The 25,179-nt window shown below is 42.4% G+C and overlaps 1 protein-coding gene across 1 annotated transcript; it reads left to right on the top strand.

Moving 5' to 3' along the window:
- Positions 1 to 388: 388 nt before the first annotated feature.
- LOC121978906 (UDP-glycosyltransferase 72B1-like) lies at positions 389 to 1,959 on the top strand. Its single transcript, XM_042531089.1, has one exon. It carries the CDS (start codon positions 412 to 414, stop codon positions 1,846 to 1,848), a length of 1,437 nt encoding a protein of 478 aa, XP_042387023.1. The 5' UTR covers positions 389 to 411; the 3' UTR covers positions 1,849 to 1,959.
- Positions 1,960 to 25,179: the final 23,220 nt, after the last annotated feature.

Below are 25,179 nucleotides of genomic sequence, written 5' to 3'. Positions count from 1 at the left end.
TATTCGAACGGTCATCGGTCGATTTGGTTGGACTAAATGAATAAGCCGACAAAAGCTACAAGGTGCTTTAAAAAATTACATGATAATTTTATTTTTATTTTTAAAAACGGCGATTTAAATATTTAAATACTTACATGAGTGGATTTTTTTTTGTTATGAAGAAAATATGAGGAGCAATCCAGAGACTCGGTATTTTCTTGTGTGGGACCATATATGACGTATCCTTTGAAATCATCACTTGCAATATTATATTGAATACGACAAGACGGATCCCTTGGACCGCAGATGCAAGGACCAGTCAGACTGATGGTCCCCATCTGTCCATCAAACCCCATCAATCTGTCTGTCTTGGTCCAGGAACGGATCAGGACAGGCGGTCCAGATAATCCGGACCCATAGAATACCAAATGGATGACAATTCATGTCACAAGTCCTCTCCAATACAACTTGCTTGCTTTGGTCGCCGGCGCTAGCAAATTTGCAATGGAGGCAGGAAGAGATCACGGAGGCCGCTTGCACGTAGCCATGCTATCAAGCTCTGGCATCGGCCACCTAACGCCGCTTGCTGAGCTGGCGCGCCGCCTTGCCCTCCGCCACGGCGTCTCGGTCACTCTCATGGTCTCCGCCGCCGACTCGTCTTCCCCTTTCTACAGCACCTTGGTCGACTCCCTCCCTCCTGGCGTCTCCGCTGTTGCCCTCCCTGAATCGGCCCTCTCCGGCCCCGCATCCGCTGTATCCATGACCATCAACGTCTCTCTCCCTGCGGTACGCCGCGTCCTTGAGGGGCTAAACCAGAGCATAACCGGCGAACGGCTCGCGGCCCTCATCGTGGACTTCTTCGGCACCGACGTTTTTGAAGTCGAGGCGGATGTCGGCGTGCCGTCTTTCCTCTTCTTCCCCTCCAACTTATTCCTCTTGTCCTTGTCTCTCCACCTGCCCGTCATGCACGACGCCATGCCGCAGCTCCGCGACCCGGTGGAATTACCCGGTTGCCTCCCTCTGTTTTTCAACGACCTCCCTGAAGTGGTCAGGAGCCGAGGCACTGAAGGCTACGAAATCCTGCTGCGCCATGTAAGGCGGTACGAGAAGGCAGAGGGCATTCTGGTGAACAGCTTTCGAGCTATGGAAGCAGAGGCGGCCACGATCTTCAGCGAGAGAAACCCGGGCTGGCCACCGGTCTACCTCGTCGGGCCGCTCGTTCCGGAGGAGCCGCCGAGAGACACGTCATCTCCATCGCTGTGCTTGGAGTGGTTGGACGAGCAACCAAATGGATCGGTTTTGTACATTTGCCTGGGAAGCCTCGGAGTTCTCAGCGACGAGCAGGTAAAGGAGATGGCCTTCGGATTGGAGGAGAGCGGCCAGAGTTTCCTTTGGGTGTTAGGGGGACTGGTGACGGAGGACGAGGACCCTGTCGGTTGCTTGCCGCCGGGATTTCTGGAGAGGACGAAGGGGGCCGGGCGGGTGCTGACGTCGTGGGCGCCGCAGCTGCGGATCCTGAGACACCGCGCAGTGGGTGGATTCCTGACTCACTGCGGGTGGAATTCAGTGCAGGAGTGCGTGGTGCAGGGCCGCGTGCCGATGATCGCGTGGCCGCTCTACGCCGAACAGAGCATGAATGCGTTGATTCTGGTGGAGAGGCTCGGGGTGGCGATCAGGACGGAGGGGCAAGGGGAGGATGGGGTAGTCCGGCGAGAGGCGATATCGGCGGCGGTGGTGGAGTTGATGAAGGGGGAAAGAGGACGGGCTGCGCGGGAGAGGGTACGGGCGTTGCACGCGGCGGCGGAGGAAGGCGCTTCGTCGGAGGTACTCGCTGACGTAGTGGCGGCATGGAAGTCAAAATTAAATTAGATTTGACCAACAAAAATCTAATTATATTTCTAGTTGTTTGAATTGGGGAATAGATGCCTTGTTTCGAATAATGAATAAATTATAATACATGCATTTGTGACGTTTGCACTATTTTTCAATTATAATTTTTTAAAAATGAGCTCGCTGTGCCGACTTTTGTTATTTTATATCCTTGCTATTGAAGTGATTTAAAATTTATTTGTGCTATAAAATATATTATTTAGTTTTTTAAGATATAGTTGAAAACTTGCTTTCAACTCAAATTCCACTATTGACAATTTAAGACTAGTTCAATAAATTACATATGTAAGTCAGTTCGGATTCTTTTGGTCCATAATTCCATTTCCTCCTAGTCTTATGTACACTTTACGAAAATGGGTACATATGTATAAAAATTTATTTGAGAAATAGAAATTCTTAAAACGATTATCAAATCATACAACATATCTAGGAGTTTATCCTCAGAGATCTTTAAGGGAACTCCTTACACATCACTCAAGTCATTTTTATCATGCATGCATAAAGCAAAGTCAACTCAACTTCTAATCACACGAACATAATTATATGTGCTACAATTGATGAAATGTAAGAGTGAAAAGAAGAATACAAACAATAATCAAAATGTGAGGCAAGTGTCATCAAGCATGAAGAACCACGATCACCATGGACAGAATGTAGCACCCAAGAAACACGTGAAACATCAAAATATGGACAGTGAGCACACTGTTCTTCTTGAAATAGCATGAAAAATGATCATCAATACCAAACAGCACAAGCAAAGCATTCCACCATAGATTGTCGCCCCACTTTTAACAAGTGGTCAGCTATCAATGGATTTACCTTATCTTTACCGCGAGCCGTTTGCTGTGGATTAGATAGATCCTTATGGTGGACCTATGAATCCTCTTGGACTTTTTGGCAAAGCCCCGGCCATCAACGGATTTGATGATGTTCTTACCGTGAGCCGTTTGCTGCGGACTAGATAGACCATTATGATGGATTCACCCTCTTGGACTTTTTGGCAAAGTCCCAGCCATCAACGGATTTGAATTCGTCTTTACCGCGAGCCGTTTGCTGCGGACTAGATAGATCAATATTGATGGATCTATTCACCATCCACTCCCATGCCTCTCAATTTAACATCCTCTCACCATAAAAAATATTTACAGAACACACCCCTCACCACAACAATTCTTACTCTCACCATCAATCACAACCAAGATTTGCATGCATACATTCCACCAATCACAAGTCACAAACAGAACTTGCATGCATTCCCTCCACCAATCATAAGCCACAAAATAAAACTTAGATGCATTCCCTCCACCAATCATAAGTCATAAAACTAAACTTGCATGCAAAACACACGTACAGTAGAGAAGGCAAGAAACTTGAAAATCGGACAGTAGACAAGGCTTGAAGAACACGTACAGTAGAGAAAGCATGCAGTGGAGAAGGCTTGAAAAACACAGTGAGAGTAGCCTTTCAAAACACACGGACTTCAAAACCACAAACAGTGGTCAAGCTTCAAATCCACGGACAATGAGCACAATGAGAGTAGCCTAAGCTTCAAATCCACGAACAATGAGCACAGTAAGAGTAGCCTTCGTTTTCCATATGTACAGTCAATATTACGCCTGTAACATCAGTCAAAAGAAGCATTCAACCTACGATTGATGAGCTTTATAAAGATTTCAAGTCCACAAACCGATACGTATGTATTTGGACCTTCCGAAATAATCAATCCACATCCGGTGCAATGCCTTGGTATCGACACCTATTTCTAGCTTCCCAAATATAATAGATTGAGCTAGAAACGCCTAGATACCGGGCCTTCATCCTCCTACTGCCACCCTTGTAATGCCTACCAAAAATTTGATGTAACTCCTCAAAAGAATTGAATTTGTGTTTGATTTCCAACCACCGCTTCACCTTGCACCAAAGTTCACAAGCCACTGGACATTCGAAGAAGACATGTTGATTGGATTCCTCTTGTTGACAACACATGACGCAATCCTTATTTGGTTCATACTCCATTCGATCCTTGGTCCTCAATCTTCCATGAGCTAACATCCATAGTGCAAAACGATGTTTCGACATGATTACCGGCTTCCACACCATAGATTTCCATGCAACTTCCGACCCTCTTGACATGAAGAAATTATATGCATTTGTAACTCCCTTTCCATTTCCAATAAACCAATCCATTATCCTCATATTTGCCTCTCCCATGCCACCCGAAGCATATAGTATTTTGGTTCGGATCTCCAATAGTCTCTTGATTAATGTCGAATCTGAGTTTTTCTTTTGCAATGTCCAAAAATCTGCACTTTCGATATAATGTTGACGCACCCACTTTACCCAAAGTGAATCCACATTTGCTTGAATATTCCATAATAATTTGGACAACAAAGTTTCATTCCATGCTAGGAGGTCCCTAAGGCCATAATCCCCATCATATTTAGGCAAGCAAATCTTCGACCATGAAATGGGTGGATGCTTTGAGGACCACACAAACGTTCGGCATAGAGCATATATTTTGTCAATCACACCACTAGGAATAGGGATAATAGAAAGCCAAAAACATTCTATACCTTGAAGAACCGTCCCCACTAATTCCAAGCGCCCGACATAAGATAGAGTGTGCTTAGGCCATGAGTTGATCTTCCTTGTAATAACTTCAAGAAGTTGCCCATAATTCGCAATCCTTAACTTTTCCGCTGTCAAAGGGATGCCCAAATATCTAAAAGAAAATTTCCCTTCTTGAAAACCCAAAAGTTACAATAATCGGTTCTTCAAGCTTGTGTCCACACCCGCCATGTAAACTTGTGTCTTTTGTGGATTTGCTCTTAGGCACGAGATCCTTCCAAATTGATTCAAGCAATCCACTAGGTGTTGGGTAGATGTCTCATCCGCTCTACAAAATATCATTAAGTCATCGGCATAGACAAGGTGAGTAATACCAACCTCCTTACACATAGAATGAAAATGAAATGAAGACTTCATGGAGGTTTCCTTTAGCTTCCTTGAGAGTGTTGGTGCAACCTTAGGTCAAGGTTGACCTGGTTGACCCGACTCGAGTTGACTTGACTCGAGTTGTATTTTGATGTTTGACTTGGGAAGATTATTGATGCAACTTTAGGTCAAGATTGACCTAGTTGAGTTGCATGTTGATGTTTGACACTCGTGAGAGAGTTCTATTCTTGATATGGGACAAGAATAGATGTTTGGGAGATTATTGGTGCAACCGTAGGTCAAGGTTGACCTGGTTGACCTGATTCGGGAAAAAGTCCAAGTATGGAGACTTGGCAACGGAAAAGTCCAAGCAGGGAGCTTGGCACGGGAAAAGTCCAAGTATGGAGACTTGGTGAAAAGTCCAAGCGAGGAGCTTGGCACGTGGGAAAGTCCTAACGGAATGTTAGGCGGTGTGGAAAGTCTGGTGAGTGGAGCCAGCGGTGGGAAAGTCCTAAGCGGGATGTTAGGCGGTGTGGAAAGTCCCGGTGAGTGAAGCAGGCGAGTGGGAAGTCCTAACTGGGATGTTAGGCGGTTGGAAAGTTCTAGTGAGTGAAACAGGGCAAGGAAAATCCAGATGGATCGGGGATGATCGGACTTGGTGTTGGAAAGTCCAAGTAGGTCAAGAGAGTGATCGGATACTTGCACGAAGAGGAAAATCCGGATGGATCGGGGATGGTCGGACGTCTGTGTGGAAAAGTCCAAGTAGGTCAAAGGATTGACCGGACACTTGGTGGAGAGTCTTAGCAGTCAAGGAGTGACCGGATGCTAAGCATGATATACCAACAGTCGAGGTTGACCGGATGTTGGCTTGGGAGACTTGGGACTTGGTTTGGGCGAAACCAAGCTGGATCGATCTGCAGACCGATCCGAGTTCAATGGATAGCTAATTTCAGACCATCGATCTACGGACCGATCTCTACCCTTCTGTGTAATCTGATCGGTGCGGGGACCGATCGGATAGACCTCTGATCGGTCCGGGACCGATCAGGGAGGAGGTGATCGGTCCAGGACCGATCAGATTCCACCTGGACCTCGGTCTCCATGACCGATCGACGATGGGACCGATCGATAGGCCCTGATCGGTCCCCACGACCGATCGAGCACGATAGCGAGTTCGAGAAAGCGCCGATCGGTGCGTGGACCGATCAGGCACCTCTGATCGGTCCACGCACCGATCGGTGACGATCCACTTCCTCCACGATCGGTCGGCGGATCGATCAGTTCTAGCGATGCGCAAGCGGCTAGTTTTCTGTCTTCTTCGCGGTATAAAAGGATCGAGGGCATCTTACGTGCGACAACTCTTCTTCCTCCTTCCTGTTGCTAAGTGCTTTGTGCTTGAGTTTTGTTGAGCTCGTCCAAAGCTTCGCGTGAGCTTCACTTCCCGACTGGAACAGTTGCTGCTGCTTCATCCGGACTCCAGTCGACGAGAAAGCAAGATTGGTAGAGTGCTTGTGTATTCTTATTGTATTTCTTGCTTACTCTTTGTTCTTGTACTCTTTGTTTGCTGTTGCAAACGTTTGTGGCGAGGTTTCTCCACCCACAAGGAGTATATTGTATTAGCCGGTTCTCCGGGGACTCATCCACCGACGGATTGACTGGACTCGTCCACCTTACGGACACGCCGAGGAGTAGGAGCCCTAATCTCCGAACCTCGTTACATCCTCGTGTTAAGGTTTGGTTTTCTTCTCTGTCGTTTCTTTGTATTTTCCGCTGCGCTAACGAATTGTAGGAAGAAACGCGAGAGATTTGGGGTCGGCTATTCACACCCCCCCTCTCTAGCCGTACGAAGGATCCTAACAGAGAGAACCTCTATACACAAGCTAAATAGAAGAGGGGAGAGTGGATCTCCTTGCCTTAGTCCTCTTTTCCCACCAAAAAACCCATATACTTCGCCATTCAATGATTTAGAATATGATACCGTGGAGATGCATAATTTAATCCAATCACAAAATCGTTGGGGAAATCCAAAACCAACGAGACCGGCTATGAGAAAATCCCAATCAACCATATCAAAAGCCTTCTTCAAATCAACTTTGACTATGCATCTAGGAGAGATCCTTTTGCGAGCATACTTCCGAAGCAATTCTTGAGTTAGGTATATATTATCCCCTATAGAACGTTCCTCTGCAACTTCACCCAAGCTTGTGGTTTGTTCCCCATCCCTTTTCTTGAGCATAATGATAACATTTCTCTTGTTGTTTCTCTTTACCACATCATGAAAAAACTTTGTGCACTTGTCCAAACTCCTCAAGTAAACGTTCTTTGCCCTTTGTTGATAAAATTGACTTTCCGCCTCCATAAGTAGAGTAGTTTTCTTTCTCACATGGCTGTACTCTGAGGGAATTGGACCACCATCAAGAATACCCTTTTGTATCTCCACAAACTCATCTTTTGTTCTTCTAGCTTTCTCCGTGATGTGACCAAAATGATTTTTGTTTATCTCCCTCAAGCATTTCTTCAATCGAAACAACTTTGTCTTTAGGATGAATTGGGCATTGCCTATCACCGGAGCTACCCATGAATCTCCCACAACTTTCAAGAAATCCTTGTGCAACGTCCACATGTTGAGGAATTTGAATGGTCTATTTGGAGCACGGTCCTTGGCTAGCGTATGAACAATAGTGCAAGAATGGTCAGAAAGACATCCAAGGGCCGTAAACTCCGCATACGCATCGAAATCTGCCATTAGCCAAAAAGAGTTTACAAGAGATCTATCCAACTTACAAGAGACATTACCATTTGACCATGTAAGGTGACATCCAACAGACCGAAGATCCACCAAACCACAAGCTTGAGCAAAAATCTGCATGTCTCTCATTTCATGGTTTGTAACCGGAGAACCATCTTGCTTTTCATTAATTGATAGGAATGAGTTGAAATCCCCCATAATCATCCATGCTTCAGAAATAGTATCCCCAAGATCAGAAAGAGCTTCCCACAATGGCCGCCTTGTGACAATAGAGTGAAGACCATAAACAAAGGTCACCAAGAATCCCCTGCTAGAGATACGACAACACACGCATCAATGTATATATTGTTCGGTGGTCAAGATAATATCCACATCTACCTTGTGCATGTCCCAAAGAAGAAGTATCCTGCCATGGTTAGACAAATCAAAATTATGCGCATAACCCATACTTGCAAACCTTCGTTGTAATATGTGACTTAAAGAATCTTCATTGAGTTTTGTCTCCATTAAAGCCATAATTTGGATATCTCTCTGTTGGAGGAGGTGTTGCACTCCCCCATGCTTTAGGGGCTTGTGAAAGCTCCTAATATTCCATGCAGCAACCTTCATTGACCCCCTTTGCGGGCTACTCGCGCCCAAAGTTGTCTCCCACAACTTAGTGCCAATACTGTAACTCCAGCAGTCCCACCTGCGCTCGAAGACGTGGTTGACGGTAATGATGAAGTTGACGCCGTAGATGTCATATTAATTGTTTCACTTGATGCTGTATTGTTTTGTTCGGCTGATAAGGACGAAGAGGAAGAATTACCCAAGCTGGAATGTGCTGAAAGAGTAGCATTCTGTTAACGCTCCTTCTCTACTGTCCGTTTTGCCTGCACACCAAGGTGATCCGCATCTTTTCTCACATTTTTGTCAACATCTTGTACAACAACTACATTATCATGTTGGTCAACAATTTGGACTTCCACTTGAGCAGCAACGTTAACATCTACACTCCCATTTTGGTCAACGTTTTTAGCAACAACATCAATGGCTACATTCCCAATTTGGTCAACGTTTTGGACTTCCTCAGGAGCAACAACGTCATGTGCTTCACCTTCAACTTCAAAAGCAATTTCGTTCCCTCCATCAGCATGAGCCGCAAGATGATCAGTAGGCTCCGGATTAGGATTTACCCCAATGGTCTCCAAGTTATTACGTTCAACCGGTGTTTCCATATTTTGTTTTTGCTTTGCCGACCTCCATTGTTGCTTCATTCTTGTTCTCCCCCGACCCTTTGTAGATTGTGACCTTGCCCTCCATTGCCACTGCTCGTCGATACCATTTTGCATATTATCTCTTGAACGATTTGTTTGCTGCCCTACTGATGCATCACTTCTACGACAAGTGTCCAGACGATGTCCTAATCTTTTACATGCTTCACAGAAATCTGGTAGACTTTAATAGACGATATGGAGATCAACTTGAACTTCAGTAGATAAAGTGATTGGAACCTCATACACCCTCTCTCCAATGGCCGAAATTTCCACCAGAAGTCTAGCATACTCCAAACAATCTCTTCTTGTACGTGTCAAGTTATCAGTGTACAGCGGTTTACCAACCTCCGATCCAACCATACTTAACACCTTTTGCGTCCAACAATCCGGCGGTAGTTCATGGATTTGAATCCAAGCAGGGACGAAGCGACAATCTTCATTAAATAGAAAACACTTTGGCATAATCTTTAGAAAAATAGGAATACCAAAGACAAAATATGGACTACCCTTCAAAACTTTTTCACTATCTTCTTTAGTATCAAATCGATAGACCACCCAACCATTTCTTCTATACAATTCAGATACCATTTTGATTAGAGATGAGATCCTCTGTCCTGAAAATGTTATGTCCCCTTGTCCTAGCACCGATCGGACGACTATGATATTTTCATGATGTACATTGTATCTTTGAGATGTGATTTAGTTCGTCCGATCGGCGCTGAGACACGAGGACACGACATTTTCGGGACAAAGGATCTCATCTCTTTTGATTAGTGAGTTCATCACAAAAAAAAAAAGAAATAAATAAATAAAATACCTTAATTCCATATATAAATTATAAGTTTTAAATATTTTTTACCTTATAAATATATTTAATGTTGTTTTTTTTCCAACTTTAATCCTTGAAAAAAAAACCTCATTAAATATATTTATAAGATGAAAAAATACTAAAAATTATAATTTAGGCATAAAGTTAAGATATTTTAGATTTTTATTTTTTGTATGAATTTATTAAATAAAACGGTATTCTAAGTGGGTAGGTGTCACAGGGGTAAATTTTTACCTTTGAAAACTCCTGCGCGGCAGTCAAGTTCCGCACTTGATTCAGCCTCCGAGTTGCACCACCAACGTGCTAGAGAATGCACAAGCCACGCATAAAGAAGACAAGCCAAACGTACAGGAAACTACCAACCTTTTGTATTCACAAACAAAGGATTACAATGGCTCTCTTGGCAGAATGCTCATACAAAACTCTCTCGTCTCTTGCCTTTGCTACCCCCTTGCCTATTTATAATGCATAGGCAGGGTTGGTTTGGCAGTTTACAAGCAGTTGGCTCAACTGCCATGCCACCTGTCCCAAACCGCCAGCCACCTCGTCGCTGCCTTGGTGCCATGTCAAAGCCAGCCTGCACCCTTGTGCTGTCCATGGTTCTACTTCATGGGCTTGGGCCAAAATAGCCCCTTTTGCTGCATCCTTCCGTATGCTGCATTGCATGCATCCGCTGCATGCCATGGCTCACGATTTCTCCGAGCCATGCTTGGCCAAATGCTCCGATTCCGCGCGTCCTCTTTTTCGCATCTGTTTGCCACCGCCAAGTCGACCTCCCGCTCGACTTGTGCTCGGACAGTGCCCGCGCACTGCCACTTGTCCACCCGCTGCTTGGCATGCCTTGCGCACATGCCCACTTTGCTGGATAAAAGGAGCAACGAGCCAATCCTTGCGCCCAGCCATGCTGTCGAGTCTAAGGGGCTAACAAACCACCCCCACCAGAAGAAGTTGACGCCCTCGTCGATTGCTTCTGTAAGTATGCTTGGATTTGCTTCTCGAATTGCCACAAAGTAACATCTCTTTCCCATGTAGCCTCTGACTTAGGTTTTCCTTTCCACAGCACCAAGAATTCTGTCCTTCTATTCTTTTTGCTTATGCCAAATGTTCTGTGGTTCAGGATCTCCGCAACATCATCACTGAATTGCATCCGTACAACAGGCGGAGCTCTCTTGGCACAGCTTCTTGAGGGATCCATGTCATCTGCATGATATTTCTTCAAGAAACTTACATGAAATGTGGGATGTACCTTGAGCCTTTCAGGCAAGTTCAGCCTGTAAGCCACATTCCCAACCTTCTCCACAACTTGGAAAGGTCCGTCATACTTGGCAATTAGCCCCCGGTGCGCATTCTTGCTGCTTATTCTCTTCCAAATTTGAGGCGTGAGTTTCAGTAATACCTCGTCCCCAACAGAGAATTCCAAAGGCCTTCGTTTCTTATCAGCATACTTTTTCATCCTTCTAGCCGCTTTCCTCAAACTGTCTTGGGCTTCCTCAAGCAACTCCTGTTTTTCCCTTGCCTATCTGTAGGCTGCAGGGCATTTTCCTCCAGACTTTTGCTTTGCTATCTCCATAGGAATTGTAGGTTGCTCGCCCAGCACAATTTCAAATGGACTCTTTTCTGTTGCTGAGGACTTGTGCAGATTGTAGCAAAATTGCGCACTGTCCAGCAGCCCCAACCAGTTCTTCTGACTTGCTGTCACATAGTGCCGCAAGTATTCTTCAAGCACATGGTTTATTCTCTCAGTTTGCCCGTCCGTCTGTGGATGATTTGCTGTTGAAAACTTTAGGTCGGTCCCCATCATATTGAACAAGGCCGTCCAAAATCTCCCAGTGAATCGAGTGTCCCTGTCACTCACAATGTCATTAGGCAAGCCAAAGAACTTTACCACATGACGGTAGAATAATTCCGCAGCGACATCCGAGGAGCAAGCCGAAGGAGCCGCAATGAAGATGGCATATTTTGAGAATCTGTCCACCACCACCATGATGGAAGACATGCCGTCCACCTTCGGAAAGCCACTAATGAAGTCCATCGAAACAGAAACCCAAGGTTTCTCCGGAATGGGCAGCGGCTGAAGTAGTCCTGCCTCCTTTTTCCTTTCTGTCTTGTCTTGTTGGCACACAAGACAAGTTTTGACGTAGGCTTCTACGTCGTTCTCCATCTTTGGCCAAATGTAAGAACGCCCCAATAAAGCCAGCATCCACTCGACACCCGGATGTCCAGCCCATAGTGGATCATGAGTCTCTTTCAGCAACTCTTTCCGCAGACCACCCGCTGCAGGCACAAAGACTCTCCCCCCTTGTAGACTAGGAGATCGTCCTCAATCCAGTACCGCCGAATGACTCCGTCTCTTACTTGCTGCACCAACTTCCCATAAGCTATGTCACTTGCAGCAACAGCCTTTATCCTGTCCATCATATCAGATTCTACTCTAGAGATAGAGTAGAAAGTAGCAAAAACTTCCTTCCGACTCAATGCATCAGCCACTTGATTGTGCTTTCCAGGTTTGTGCTCCCAAGCAAAGTCGTACTCAGCCAAGAATTCCTGCCAACGGGCCTGCTTAGGAGACAACTTCTTTTGTGTTGCAAAGAAAGTGTTAGCAACATTGTCTGTTCGAACAAGAAATTTTGTTCCTAGCAAATATACCCGCCAAACCTGTAGGCAATGTACTACTGCCACCATCTCTTTTTCATGGGCAGAGTACTTCTGTTCTGCCGCATTGAGTTTTCTGCTTTCAAAGGCAACGGGATGACCTTCCTGCACCAACACGCCGCCAATGGCTCTATCAGAAGCATCCGTATGAACTTCGAAGGGCAACTCGAAGTCCGGTAGTCGCAATACAGGTTCAGATGCTATTGCTGCCTTTAATTTTTCAAATGCTTCCTTGCATGCATCTGACCAATCCCACCGCATGTTCTTCTTTAGGAGGTCTGTCAATGGGGCAGCTTTCTTTGAATATCCAGCAATAAACTTGCGGTAGTAGTTCGCCAAGCCCAAGAATGACCGTAGTTCTGGAATAGTTGAAGGGGTCTGCCACTCAACAATGGCAAGCACCTTCTTTGGATCCATCCGCACCTTGCACTTGCTGACCAAATGTCCCAAGAACATGACTTCTTGGCTTGCAAATTCGCACTTCTCTTTCTTCACAAAGAGTTGATGCTTCCTTAGCCGCTCGAGCACCATCCCCAAGTGCTCCAAATGTTCCTCCAAGGACTTGCTGTAGATAACAATATCGTCCAAGTAAACAACAACAAAGTTATCCAAGAAGTCGTACAACACCTCGTTCATTAAGTTGCAGAAAGTGGCAGGGGCATTGGTCAAGCCAAAAGGCATGACCAAAAACTTGTATGAACCATAACGAGTTACACAAGTTGTCTTTGCCTCGTCTCCTTCCGCAATTCTGACTTGCCAATATCCCGATCGCAAGTCAAGCTTCGAAAACCATGATGCCTTGCTTAGTCTGTCCAACAGATCTTGTACTAGTGGAACAAGGTATTTGTTTTTCACCGTCACCTTGTTCAGGGCCCTGTAGTCCGCGCACATCCTCAAGTCACCATCTTTCTTCTTTTGGAACAACACCGGTGCACCAAAAGGAGCCTTTGATGGTCGTACATGTCCTGCTTCCAGCAACTTGTTCAATTGCTTCCGTAATTCCACAAGTTCCAAGGGAGACATGTGGTATGGCGAACTCGCAGGAGGGACAGTACCAGGGACGAGTTCGATTTTGTGGTCGATATTCCTCCTTGGTGGTAAGCATCTCGGCAACCCCGAAGGCATCACATCTTCAAATTTCGACAGAATGTCTTGAACACCAACTGGCAGTTCGACATTCTGGTCTGGTTTTGCATCGATCAAGGCCGCCAAGTAAGTTGTTTCGCCTCGCCTCAAGCCTTTCTCCAAGGATATGGCTGATATGATGTTGGTTTTCCCCTTATTCTGGCCCTTTCCGTAAGGATGCACAGCCGATACGAAGCACGGGTTGGACTCTTGCATTACCATCACTCCATCCAAGTGAGGCATAGGCACCGTCTTCGTCTTTCGTAAGAAATCCATACCAAGTATGATTTGGAGATCTTCAAGTGGAATCACCATCATGTTCGCTTTCCCCACCTGAGTGCCAACAGTTAAAGGTACGTTGTAAGCCATACTCACAACTGCTTGCGCCTTGGCATTCACCGACTTGATGTATTTCGAGCATTTGCTTACTGACAGCCCAAATTCTTGCACCAGTTTGGCAGATACGAAGGTATGAGTAGCCCCTGTATCCACCATTGCATATGCACTTTTCCCGTTCAGCATCACAGAAACGTGCAGAAGTTGAGAATGGGCCCGCACCATGTCCTCTGATATATTGGTTAGTAATTCCAGCGGCTCATAGGCAACAATTGTGTTGAGCAATTTTAAAGGATTGACAAGTGTAGTAACTTCCTGTTCGTAGTCATCCTCTTTGTCACCCAACAAGAGAGCGTTTAACTTCTCGCGTTTCGGACAGTCCTTGGCAAAATGAGGGCCGTTGCATAGGAAACAACCCTGATTTTTCGAGTTATCTTTCCCTCGAACCGTCGAATGTTCTGCTTTCCCTTTGCCATGGTTGTTCCCGGATCCTTCGTTTTAGCATCCTTCTTGCCTTCCTTCTTCCAATCTCCTTTCTTGTCCTTGCGAACAAAATTGGACTTGGAAGATGAAGACACGTTCAGATTTTTCTTGCTCATGCGAAGGTCCACCAAGGCGTCGGCAGCAGCAATTGCACTAGGCAAATCCCTCACGTTTTGCCTACGAAGTTCAACCTGCGCCCAAGGTTGTAAGCCATACAAGAAATTATACAGTTTGTCCTCCTCGGACATATTCTGAATGTCTAGCATCAAAGAACTGAATTCTTTGACATAGTCTCGCACAGAATCGCTCTGTTTGAGACGCTTCAAGCCGTCGCGCGGAATCCAGGAAGTATTGCCAGGAAGGAATTGGTCCTTCATTTCCTTCTTCAACCGATCCCACGTATCAATCTTCTGTCAGCCCGCATTTGCATCATCTACCATGCGAGTCCGCCACCAGAGTTTCGCATCGCCAATAAGGTACATGCTAGAGATTGTTACCTTCTCAGTTTCAGGCACTTTGGCAGCAACAAAGTACTGCTCCATGTCCCACAGAAAGTTCTCGAGTTCCTTGGCACTCCGCGTGCCTCCGAAAGACTTTGGTTTGGGAACTCTCACCAACGGACGTTGAGGCACCGCTTCAGACCTAGAAGCCATTGCTCTTCGCAGAACAATGATTTCGTAGCGAAGATCCTCGTTGTTCTTCCGTATCTGCGCCATCTCTTCCATAAGAGATTCTTGGATATGCAACAGACTTGCCTCCAAGTTGAGGACCCTTGCCACCAGATCGCAAACGTCCTCTCCATCCGGCACCGCACCGAGCAAGGCTTCCACAGCAGAAAGCCTTTCCCTTAGTTCGTGGCTACCACCAGCCATGAATCTGCGCTTTGATACCAGTTGTCACAGGGGTAAATTTTCACCTTTGAAAACTCCTGCGCGGCAGTCAAGTTCCGCACTTGATTCAGCCTCCGAGTTGCACCACCAACGTGCTAGAGAATGCACAAGCCACGCATAAAGAAGACAAGCCAAACGTACAGGAAACTCCCAACCTTTTGTATTCACAAACAAAGGATTACAATGACTCTCTTGGCAGAATGCTCATACAAAACTCTCTTGTCTCTTGCCTTTGCCACCCCCTTGCCTATTTATAATGCATAGGCAGGGTTGGTTTGGCAGTTTACAAGCAGTTGCATGGCAGTTGGCTCAACTGCCATGCCACCTGTCCCAAACCGCCAGCCACCTCGTTGCTGCCTTGGCGCCATGTCAAAGCCAGCCTGCACCCTTGTGCTGTCCATGGTTCTGCTTCATGGGCTTGGGCCGAAATAGCCCCTTTTGTTGCATCCTTCCGTATGCTGTATTGCATGCACCCGCTGCATGTCATGGCTCACGATTTCTCCGAGCCATGCTTGGCCAAATGCTCCGATTCCGCGCGTCCGCTTCTTCGCATCTGTTTGCCACCGCCAAGTCGACCTCCCGCTCGACTTGTGCTCGGACAGTGCCCGCGCACTGCCACTTGTCCACCCGCTGCTTGGCATGCCTTGCGCACATGCCCACTTTGCTGGATCTAAGGAGCAACGAGCCAATCCTTGCGCCCAACCATGCCGTCGAGTCTAAGGGGCTAACAGTAGGAGACTAGAAGAGGGTAGGAGACTAGAAGAGGATTAGTAATTACGGACACTACGCCTTTAATATTACATTAAAATTAGCAAAGTTTAATGAAAGTTATATAAGTTATTTAATTTTATTATTTAGGTATTCTTGGGATTACGGTGCCACAATAAAATATCTAAATTATCATCCACTGACTTCTAGGCTGCCTGTAATTATTATTTTGTAATACTATAATTTAGGTGATATATTTTAAATATTTTTTAAATTTATAGATATCTATAAATAAAAAAAATTAATAAAAATATTTTTACTTATTCATATCATTAAAAAAAAGATATTTCTCTTTTAAAATTATTAAAGTAACACTCCATCTTATCCTAAAACACAAAAAGATCTTTTAAATATTAAATTATGAATAAAATATTATTTTAATAATTTTTAAAAGAATCATTTTAATTGTTACAATGTAAATAATTAATAGCGACTTGAAAAATAAGTGTTTGTTTTTAAAATTTTTTTGCTCAATTATTTTTACTGAGATGAAATAGGTGTTGGCGTTACCAGCTTGAAATGATTCTCGCCGAGCTCGTCTCCATGAAGTTACTGCTGCTATAGTAATATAAGGCAATTACAGCTCTTACTGTACACAAGCAACGCATATAACATCCAGGTTATAAAAGAATTGGGAGAGAAAAAACATAGGGTGTGATTCAGAATAAGGATTTGTTTTGTAAAAGTTTGAAGGGCTCTTTGATTCGTTTGTGATCGATCTTCCATCGGTAAAGCACGAAGAACACGATCTATCGACTGTCATTGATCGATATAAGTGTTTACAATTGATTTCATTTCATGCTTTAAAACATGCTCATAGCATAGATTGTAAAAGCATGATGAATACCTCTATTTGATGTCGAAATAATTGCCAACGGAGTATTGCTCCATGGAGTTTTGCCATTGCCGGGATGGTCAAGGACACCGACGACTACCTAAGATAGCTTGCGATCGTTGTCTGTGGCCAACGAATGGCAGCAACTGCGTTGGAATGTTGGCGATCAACCAACCACCATGTTCATCACGGGAAATAGGTCACGGTTAAATCAAACGGAAAATAAATAAATTTACTTCTCTCAAAACATGCATCAAAGAATTTTTTTTATTGAAAAATTTTAATCGATTAATCAATATGTTTAATTGATTCATTTAATTGAATCGGTTAAATGAAAATCTGATCGATTAAATAGAAGATGAAGTTCTATGAACCCGTTTCATTTGATTGGTCCAAGTAGATCTTGGTCTAGTTTAAACTATTAGTTTGGTCTAGTTTAAACTAATAGTTTGTTTAGCCATATCGATTAAAATGGTTTAATTAAATGTGCTTAGATTAAAAAAGTAACTAAATGTCCAAATTAGATTAGTTTTAATGAGGATAAGGGATTGAACTAATGCTTAAGGTCTTATTTCTCAATCGATTGGTTCAGTATGTTAGTCAATTAGAACTCCTTAAAGAAAATTTATTTTTCTTATTGCTGAACTATCATGTGTATGTGTGAATTGAATTAAATCAGTTTTGTTACTAATTTGTTAGTTTTGTACTAACATTACTATTTTTAATTCCAGTTGCCGAGGATGATATGCACGATGGCCCGTCGCGATGTACGACAGAATAAGCTACGGGAGGAGATTGAATATGATCTAGTTTACGGACTCAGAGGATACATTGGACGACTCGATTGACTGTTTTGGAAGTTTGAGCAAGAAGAGTTTTCCATCCTCGATAATTATAGAATCTGAGCTTTGATTCGTTAACTGCCAGGGAATCGAAAGGTGGTAGCACACCATATATGGGGTCGCTTAAAAGGGTCTATCTCATATGCAGAATTGTGTGTGTAACTACTTCACCATGAGTTCCTAGAAGAGGATCCTGAAGTGTCTGAGGAGGATCTTGAAGAGTCTGAAAATAATCTTGAAGAGTCTAAAGAGGATCCAGAAGAATTTGAGCAAGATCTTGAAGAGTTTGAGGACGATCCAGAACAGGATTCTAATATGGACCAATTCGAGAATCCTGGAACTGATTTGCTTGAGATTGCCTGAGCTAAACCTAGCAAGATAGGACTTGTGATGATTACTACTGAGCTAGTATCTTTCCTAGTTGAAGTAGTAATGTCCTATCAAATACAACCACTAGTGTTAGTCCTAGTGAGAGTAGGGTTAGTTTACCTAGCAAAGTAGAGTTCAATTGTTATTACTGTCGCTATCTATGGACAGTATTAAACTCTATTACTAAAATCATATAATAAAAACTGTTGTTATGTATAAGCAGTATTATTTTAATGAAAAATTATGTTATGTGTTAACGAACTTGGAAAAGGAATGTTATGCGTTGACAACCGTAACAGAATGATTAGTTCATTTAATGATACGTTAATTGCATGATTAGTTCATTTAATGATTAGTACATCTGATGAGATGTGTGTAATATAACTGATCAGTATTGATTAGATTAGAACATACAAATGATAAGTGGAAACATTGTTACTACTTGGTTATGTAAACCAATTCTAATTTACATTGAGTTAATCATTAATTACATGCATATGAATTATACTGAAATAATAAATAATATGCTTATTTATTGTAAATTATAACAATTAAAAACATCATAGCTGAACTCAATAAGAGAGAAAAATTATGTAGGGATAACTATAAAATCTAGCACATCAAAATACAATACGTTCTTAGGGACAAGAAATTCTAGAGGCTGTAAATTAGTTCATCGAAAAAACCTATTGATGGTTCGAAAGCACAACCAAAGTGTGACCTTGATGGCTATAAGACATGGAAAAATGACTCCATTGCTAAGGGAATATTGATTAATTCAATGGTGGATGACTTGGTATTTGAGTATGAGCAGTTGGTGCTGGAAGCACAAGTAAATCTAACTTGAGTTTTGATATTGGCAAAGGTTTAAAATTAAGTTGTGTTGTTGTTCTAACAAGTTTAACTAAGTGTGCATGAAAGTCCTAAGTAATTTTAGACAAGGTGAAAATCCTAGTTGAGACTTGGCAAAGAAGCCCTAGTGGACACTAGGCAGGTGGAAAGTCCTAGTTGCAGCTAGGTAACGAAGTACTGATTCGGGGGACTGGTCAAAGTCTCGGTAGGTCGAGGACGTCAGGTGAAATTCTAGGATTGAGGACACTAGGTGAAAGTCTTGGGAGTTGCGAACACTAAGTGGAAGACTGGACGGATCGGGGTTCAGACATCCAGCAAAAAGTCCTAAGGTTTTGGATGTTGAGCAAAAGTCCAAACGGTCTAGAGAACCAATTTGGCAAAAGGTAAACTCTCTTAAGAGGAGTATGTGAGGGTGCGTTACTCGTTGAGGGAACATTAGGAATCAGTTCAATTTAGGATTTTATGAGAAACTTAAAAGTCAGAACCAGACAGTTCGAAGAATGCCAAATATTTTATTTCCATATTATTTGTTATGCTTGTTGGATCAATTACATACGTGATAGGGGAGGGGGGGGGGTGAATCATGTGGTTTTAAAAAACTCGTCTTTTCGATTTTCAAATCACGAGTATGCAGTAGAAAAGAAAAAGAAAAATAAACACACATCAGAGAACACAAATAGTTTTATTTGGTTCGGAGCCTTCGGCGACTCCTACTCTAAGACCTAGGTCCTGCAGACCAGACGATGGGTAATCTACTAAAAACCTCTTCTAGTACCTCCGAAAAAGAAAATCGAGTACAAAGAAAATTGAACAAGTGCACCACACAACACTTGTCCTTTTGTAGTAATTAATTAAAAAATACCGACACTTTAAAGATCAAAGTGAGAGCGCTCGTATCGATGTCGATCTGTCGGCCACAATCGAAGTCCTTGGAGTAGTCGTCGGGCGTAGCAGCTTTGTAGTAGAGTCGTAGCAGAAGTCTGGAGCAATCAAAATCTCAAAAGAACTCGTAGTAGCTCGTATGGTAGTTGTTGTAGAATGCCTTCTCAAGATAGCCTTATAAAGGGCATGGAAGGCGCCTTCCATTGTAACGCCCCGCCCCTTCCTGCTTAAGCTGACGGCGGTTACTTATCTATTCTTCTTAAAACAGCGGAAGTCTTATCTATAGCATATATATATATTTTTTCTTTAAACCTTTCTTTTATTTTTTTAACACATCATCATCAACTACCTATCATATGAGTCACATAACATGCTTAACATAACTTAAACCATAATACTAAAGAGCATGATGAAGTGTCATAGAGTTGTAAAGGAAACAACATGAACATAGTTCTTATTAATTAAAAGCAGGTTTTCCTCTTTAGCCAAGTCACTACTACACACGTCCTTCTTGCCCCCTCCTGCTGCTCTCTTAGTACATCCATTCTTTGCCCTTATCTGTGGTACAAGGAAAGTAAGCTGTGAGCACTCAAGGCTCAGTAAGATCCTTTCTTACTCACAAAAACCGTATAGCATAAATAAAGCTTCAATGCATAAAGCATAATGACAACTCATCATATCATGTATAGAAGCATCATATCATAACATAATCATATGGTATCATGACATATCCTCATAAAGTCATAAAGTGCATTCTATCATAACATGATCATGATCATAACATATCAAAACATAATCATAAGGTTCATCCTATCATAACATAACATAATCATAAGCATCATGGTATATCGTAACATAATCATAATGTGTTATGCAAGATGATTTTCAAAAACATGATTCATGCAATAGTATATGCAACATGTCCTTTGAAAACTTATTTCATACATACTTAAACATAATCATAACATAGTTAGGGCCCCGGCTTGTACCACATACATAAATGCGCGCGTCCTATGTAGGTCCAAGGTAGCAAGTCTTGAACCCTACAAGGCATACATACTAGGCCCGTTTCTTAGTCCATAGACCTAGGGGCACTTAGGAGCTCATCCCTAACGAGGCCCGTTTCTTAGTCCATCGACCCCGGGGCGCTTATGGAGCCCACCCTTGGTACAAGCCATATAAAGTAAAGTAGCATGTCATACATATCATGGTTCTTATCATTTCTTGCATATCGTATTTCTTATCATATCATACCATATAGAATTTTGGGCACACAGCTCATCATAATGGTATGTAAAATTTGGGCACACATCACATCATAAATACATGCATAGTTTGGGCACACAGCTCATCATAAATAGCATGTAACTTGGGCACACAACACATCACATATATCATGCATAAATTGGGCACACAGCTCATCATAAATAACACACAGCATAACATAAGAGTTTCATCATGTATAGATCATAAGTGTGCATAATTAAACATAGAAGCATAGCAATCTCATAAGCATGGTATATAAGGTACATGGGAAACATAATTAGCTTTCAAACCCTAATATCTTATAATGGCCGAAACCTATCAATTAGGTTTTAGGTAAAAACCTCCATACCAACATGTGAACCCTAAACAAGTATTATTCCATATACCATAAGAAAACATCATGAGCAGGTTTAGGTAGAGTTCTAAGTTTCTTAAGCTTACAACTTATCATGGCCGAATCTTATCAAGCATACATTGGGTTAAAAATTATCCTTCAAGCTTGTGAACCCTAAACAACTTCCATAGCAACATTTCAAGGAAATAACATGAGCATAGTTAAGTTAAGGTTCTAAGTTTGCTAGGCCCTTAAACATGATGTGGCCGAAACTTGTAGGACTTAAAGCTAGGGTTCAAGTGTCCTAAAAGCATGAGAACCTTAAACAACTTTCATAGCAAATATTTCAAGGAATAACATGAGCATAGTTGAGTTAGGTTCTAAGTTTCCTAGGCCCTTAAACATGATGTGGCCGAAACTTGTAGGACTTAAAGCTAGGGTTCAAGTGTCCTAAAAGCATGAGAACCTTAAACAACTTTCATAGCAAATATTTCAAGGAATAACATGAGCATAGTTGAGTTAGGTTCTAAGTTTCCTAGGCCCTTAAACATGATGTGGCCGAAACTTGTAGGACTTAAAGCTAGGGTTCAAGTGTCCTAAAAGCATGAGAACCTTAAACAACTTTCATAGTAAACATTTCAAGGAATAACATGAGCATAGTTGGGTTAGGTTCTAAGTTTCCTAAGCCCTTGAACATGATGTGGCCGAATGTTATAGGACTTAAAACTAAGGTTCAAGTGTCCTAAAAGCATGAGAACCTTAAACAACTTTCATAGTAAACATTTCAAGGAATAACATGAGCATAGTTGGGTTAGGTTCTAAGTTTCCTAAGCCCTTGAACATGATGTGGCCGAATGTTATAGAGCATGTAATTCAATTTCCATGCAACAATAAACATAAGAACATTAAGTTAGTTTCATAACATTTCATCAAGGAGGTCATGAGCATCTTAGACTTGTTTTAAATTCTCCTAGGCTTCAAAAACTAAACATGGCTGAACCTTCATGGACATGAAATAGAATTCAACTTAACATACAATCATGGGCATATCATAATAGTTTCATATCTTATCTTAGGGAGATCATGGCATGCTTAGTTTTAAATTAAAGCTCTCCTAGGCTCTTAGTTCTACCATGGCCGAATACTCATGAATCTAAGTTCTACCAAACATTTTAACATAGAGACATGAGATAAATCCTTAACATAAAATACATGTTACAAGAAAAATATCGAGAATATCAAATTTAGATCTTTTCATTCCCTAGGTCCTTCCTTTGGTTTTATCTTGGTTGGAATTCTTCATGATGTTTTCTTAGATTTTTATGTAACCGAATCTTCATAGAACAACAAGAGCTATTGTACCACAGGTGAGGGGAACTTACATCCTTTCTCTTGTGGTTTTCCTTAGAGAGAAAAGTGTTCTAGGTGCCAAGGAAGGAGGAAGCTTCTTCTTCTTGTGCCTCCTTTTGTTTCCTTTGCTTGGAAGGGCTAGAACTTGAAGGTTTCTTCTCGGAATTTAGCTTTCTTGGAGAAGAACTTAACTTAGCTATTGGAATGAGGAGAGGGAAGGGTTTCTTGGTTCGGTGAAGAATGAAGAAGGGAGAAGGAGGAAGAAGAACAAAAGAATTTAATCCCTTGTTTTTCTTCTCTAAACCTATTTATCCCTTTTCCAAATGAAACATGCCTTCATTCATTCCCTCAACTCCTCTTTTCCCCCACTCCTTTAATTCCCACGAAAATAGAGAGAGGGAGGGAAGTAGAAAATTCTTCTTTTGCTTGCTCCTTTTCTTAACCAAGAGGGAAAAGAAGGTAAGCAACTTGGTTTTCTCTTGCTCTTTTTGCTTAGTTTTCTTTTCTCCTTTAACTAAATTTTTCATTCCTTTCTATCCAAATATTTCTCCTTATCCTAGTGGTTATCATTCATCAATTTATCTCCATCATTTGTGGGAGGTTCAAGGTTCAATCCTTGACCTCACTTCTTCTTATTCTATATTTTTATTTTCCCTTTTCTCTTATTCTTTTCATTTCTATACTCTAAGGAAAAATAATATTCATATACATATCCTATAATTTCGTGGGTGTTCATCCATAGCCATGGAAGATGCCTCTAATGAGGCAAAATCGATCCCGAACAGCCTGGTGCTTATCCGCTGCAAAGTCAATACTTCATCCTATGGAAGGTGCCTTCCATAGCCATGGAAGGCGCCTTCTATGAACAGTACGAAGACGCCATCCTTTGGGCACTGTTCACTCGAAGGCAATTTTCTCCTCTTTGCCCTGCAAAACAACGTTAGTCCAAAAAACCCTGCAAAATAAGTATTAGGATAATTCAATAATAATAAATAGTAGTAATTAGTCTCTGTCCTCCCAGGACTAGGAACTAGTGAAGGTCTCAGTTTAGGGATCCCAAATAGATCTAAACTAGACCGACGCCTATTGTCCCTTCAACCAGGATGTGTCCTCACTTGGTCATTCTCCTCTAGTGACTTACCTTAACTTACCAGTTTTCCATACATCCGGTTAGCTCGTCGATCTGTCTGGGCTTCGTGCCAACTATTCGGTCGGTCCGTTGACCTAACTGGACTTTTTACCAGATATTCGGTCAGGCCATCGACCTATCTGGACTTCATACTAGCTATCAGATCGGCCTGTCGACCTAGTTGGATTTTGTACCAACTATCCGGTCGGCCCGTCGACCTAACTGAATTTTTTACCAGTTATCAGGTCGGCCTATTGACCTAGCTGGATTTCTTGCACACTTAATCAAGTGGTTAGATCACAACATAACCTAACTTAACTCACTTGTTATTTATCAAAACCTGAGTTAGACCGTTAATGCAAACCGCACCAACAATGCTAACTCTGTTTTGCAAGGTATCTTTGTATATTTGGACTAATGTGTTTTGTAGGAGCTAAAACACATAAGTTGGTCTTAGGTAACAGTACTCAAGGTGCCTCGGAGCTAGTTGGAGGCACCTCAGACATGCTTGAAGGCACCATGAATGAGCCGGAGGGACCCTTGTTTAGATAAACCTTGGGGATAAGGTTTTTGCCACGGGGAGGCACCCTGAAGCACATGGAAGGTGCCCTCGGAAGGGTAAAAATTGTAGAACGTGGACATTATCGTGATTGAGGCTTTAGGGATAAAAATCACAACCAAAGGCGCCTCAGACGATGTTGGAGGTACATTCAATAGCTTATAAAAGTAGAATTTGGCTAGGGAGAAAGATACAACTTCAATTAGCGATCTCTCTCTTGCGCGCCGCTCCAGAGACAAATCTACGAAGCCGTAACACTGCTCCGACAACTGAAAGCTCGCAACTTCAACCCTTTAGTCGCTGGTATAATTTTTATTTGTAGCACTTAATCTATTATTCCATTATACTTGTATTTGTCTTTTTAATTCTCCAAATTATTAGTGAATTGTCCACTGAAAGCTATCGTTAATCGTGATCCTTGGAGTAAGAGTCGTCACATGCTTCGAACCAAGTAAAACTAAATTGTGTCAATTGTCTTTTATTTTTACTGTGTTTATTTTGTGTTTTCCAAAAAACATGAAAAGGTCACTAGCGCTATTCACCCTCCTCGCCCATCCGCTTTAGCGTTTTCGATCCTACAATTAGTATTAGATCGGAGATACTCTGAATTGGATAACTACCATTCAAATAATCTTTTTCGTCCATTTTTTGGTAAAAAAATATTCTTATGCTTTCTTTTTCATTTTCAAATTTTTACTATAAGTTAGAATTGATCTAATAACCTCTCTTGATAAATTTATCAATTTTTCTCGATATTAGTGTAACACCACTCGAGCTGCTTTTTTTGCCTTTTCTACTACCACACTACTAATCTAAGATTAAATCTTGGAACAAGTTTCATTATTTTTTTTACGCGATCATCACTAAATG

The sequence above is a fragment of the Zingiber officinale genome, chromosome 1B (assembly GCF_018446385.1).
Source record: "Zingiber officinale cultivar Zhangliang chromosome 1B, Zo_v1.1, whole genome shotgun sequence".
In the NCBI taxonomy this organism is placed as follows: Eukaryota; Viridiplantae; Streptophyta; class Magnoliopsida; order Zingiberales; family Zingiberaceae; genus Zingiber; species Zingiber officinale.
This window is presented reverse-complemented; position numbering and strand designations above follow the sequence as displayed.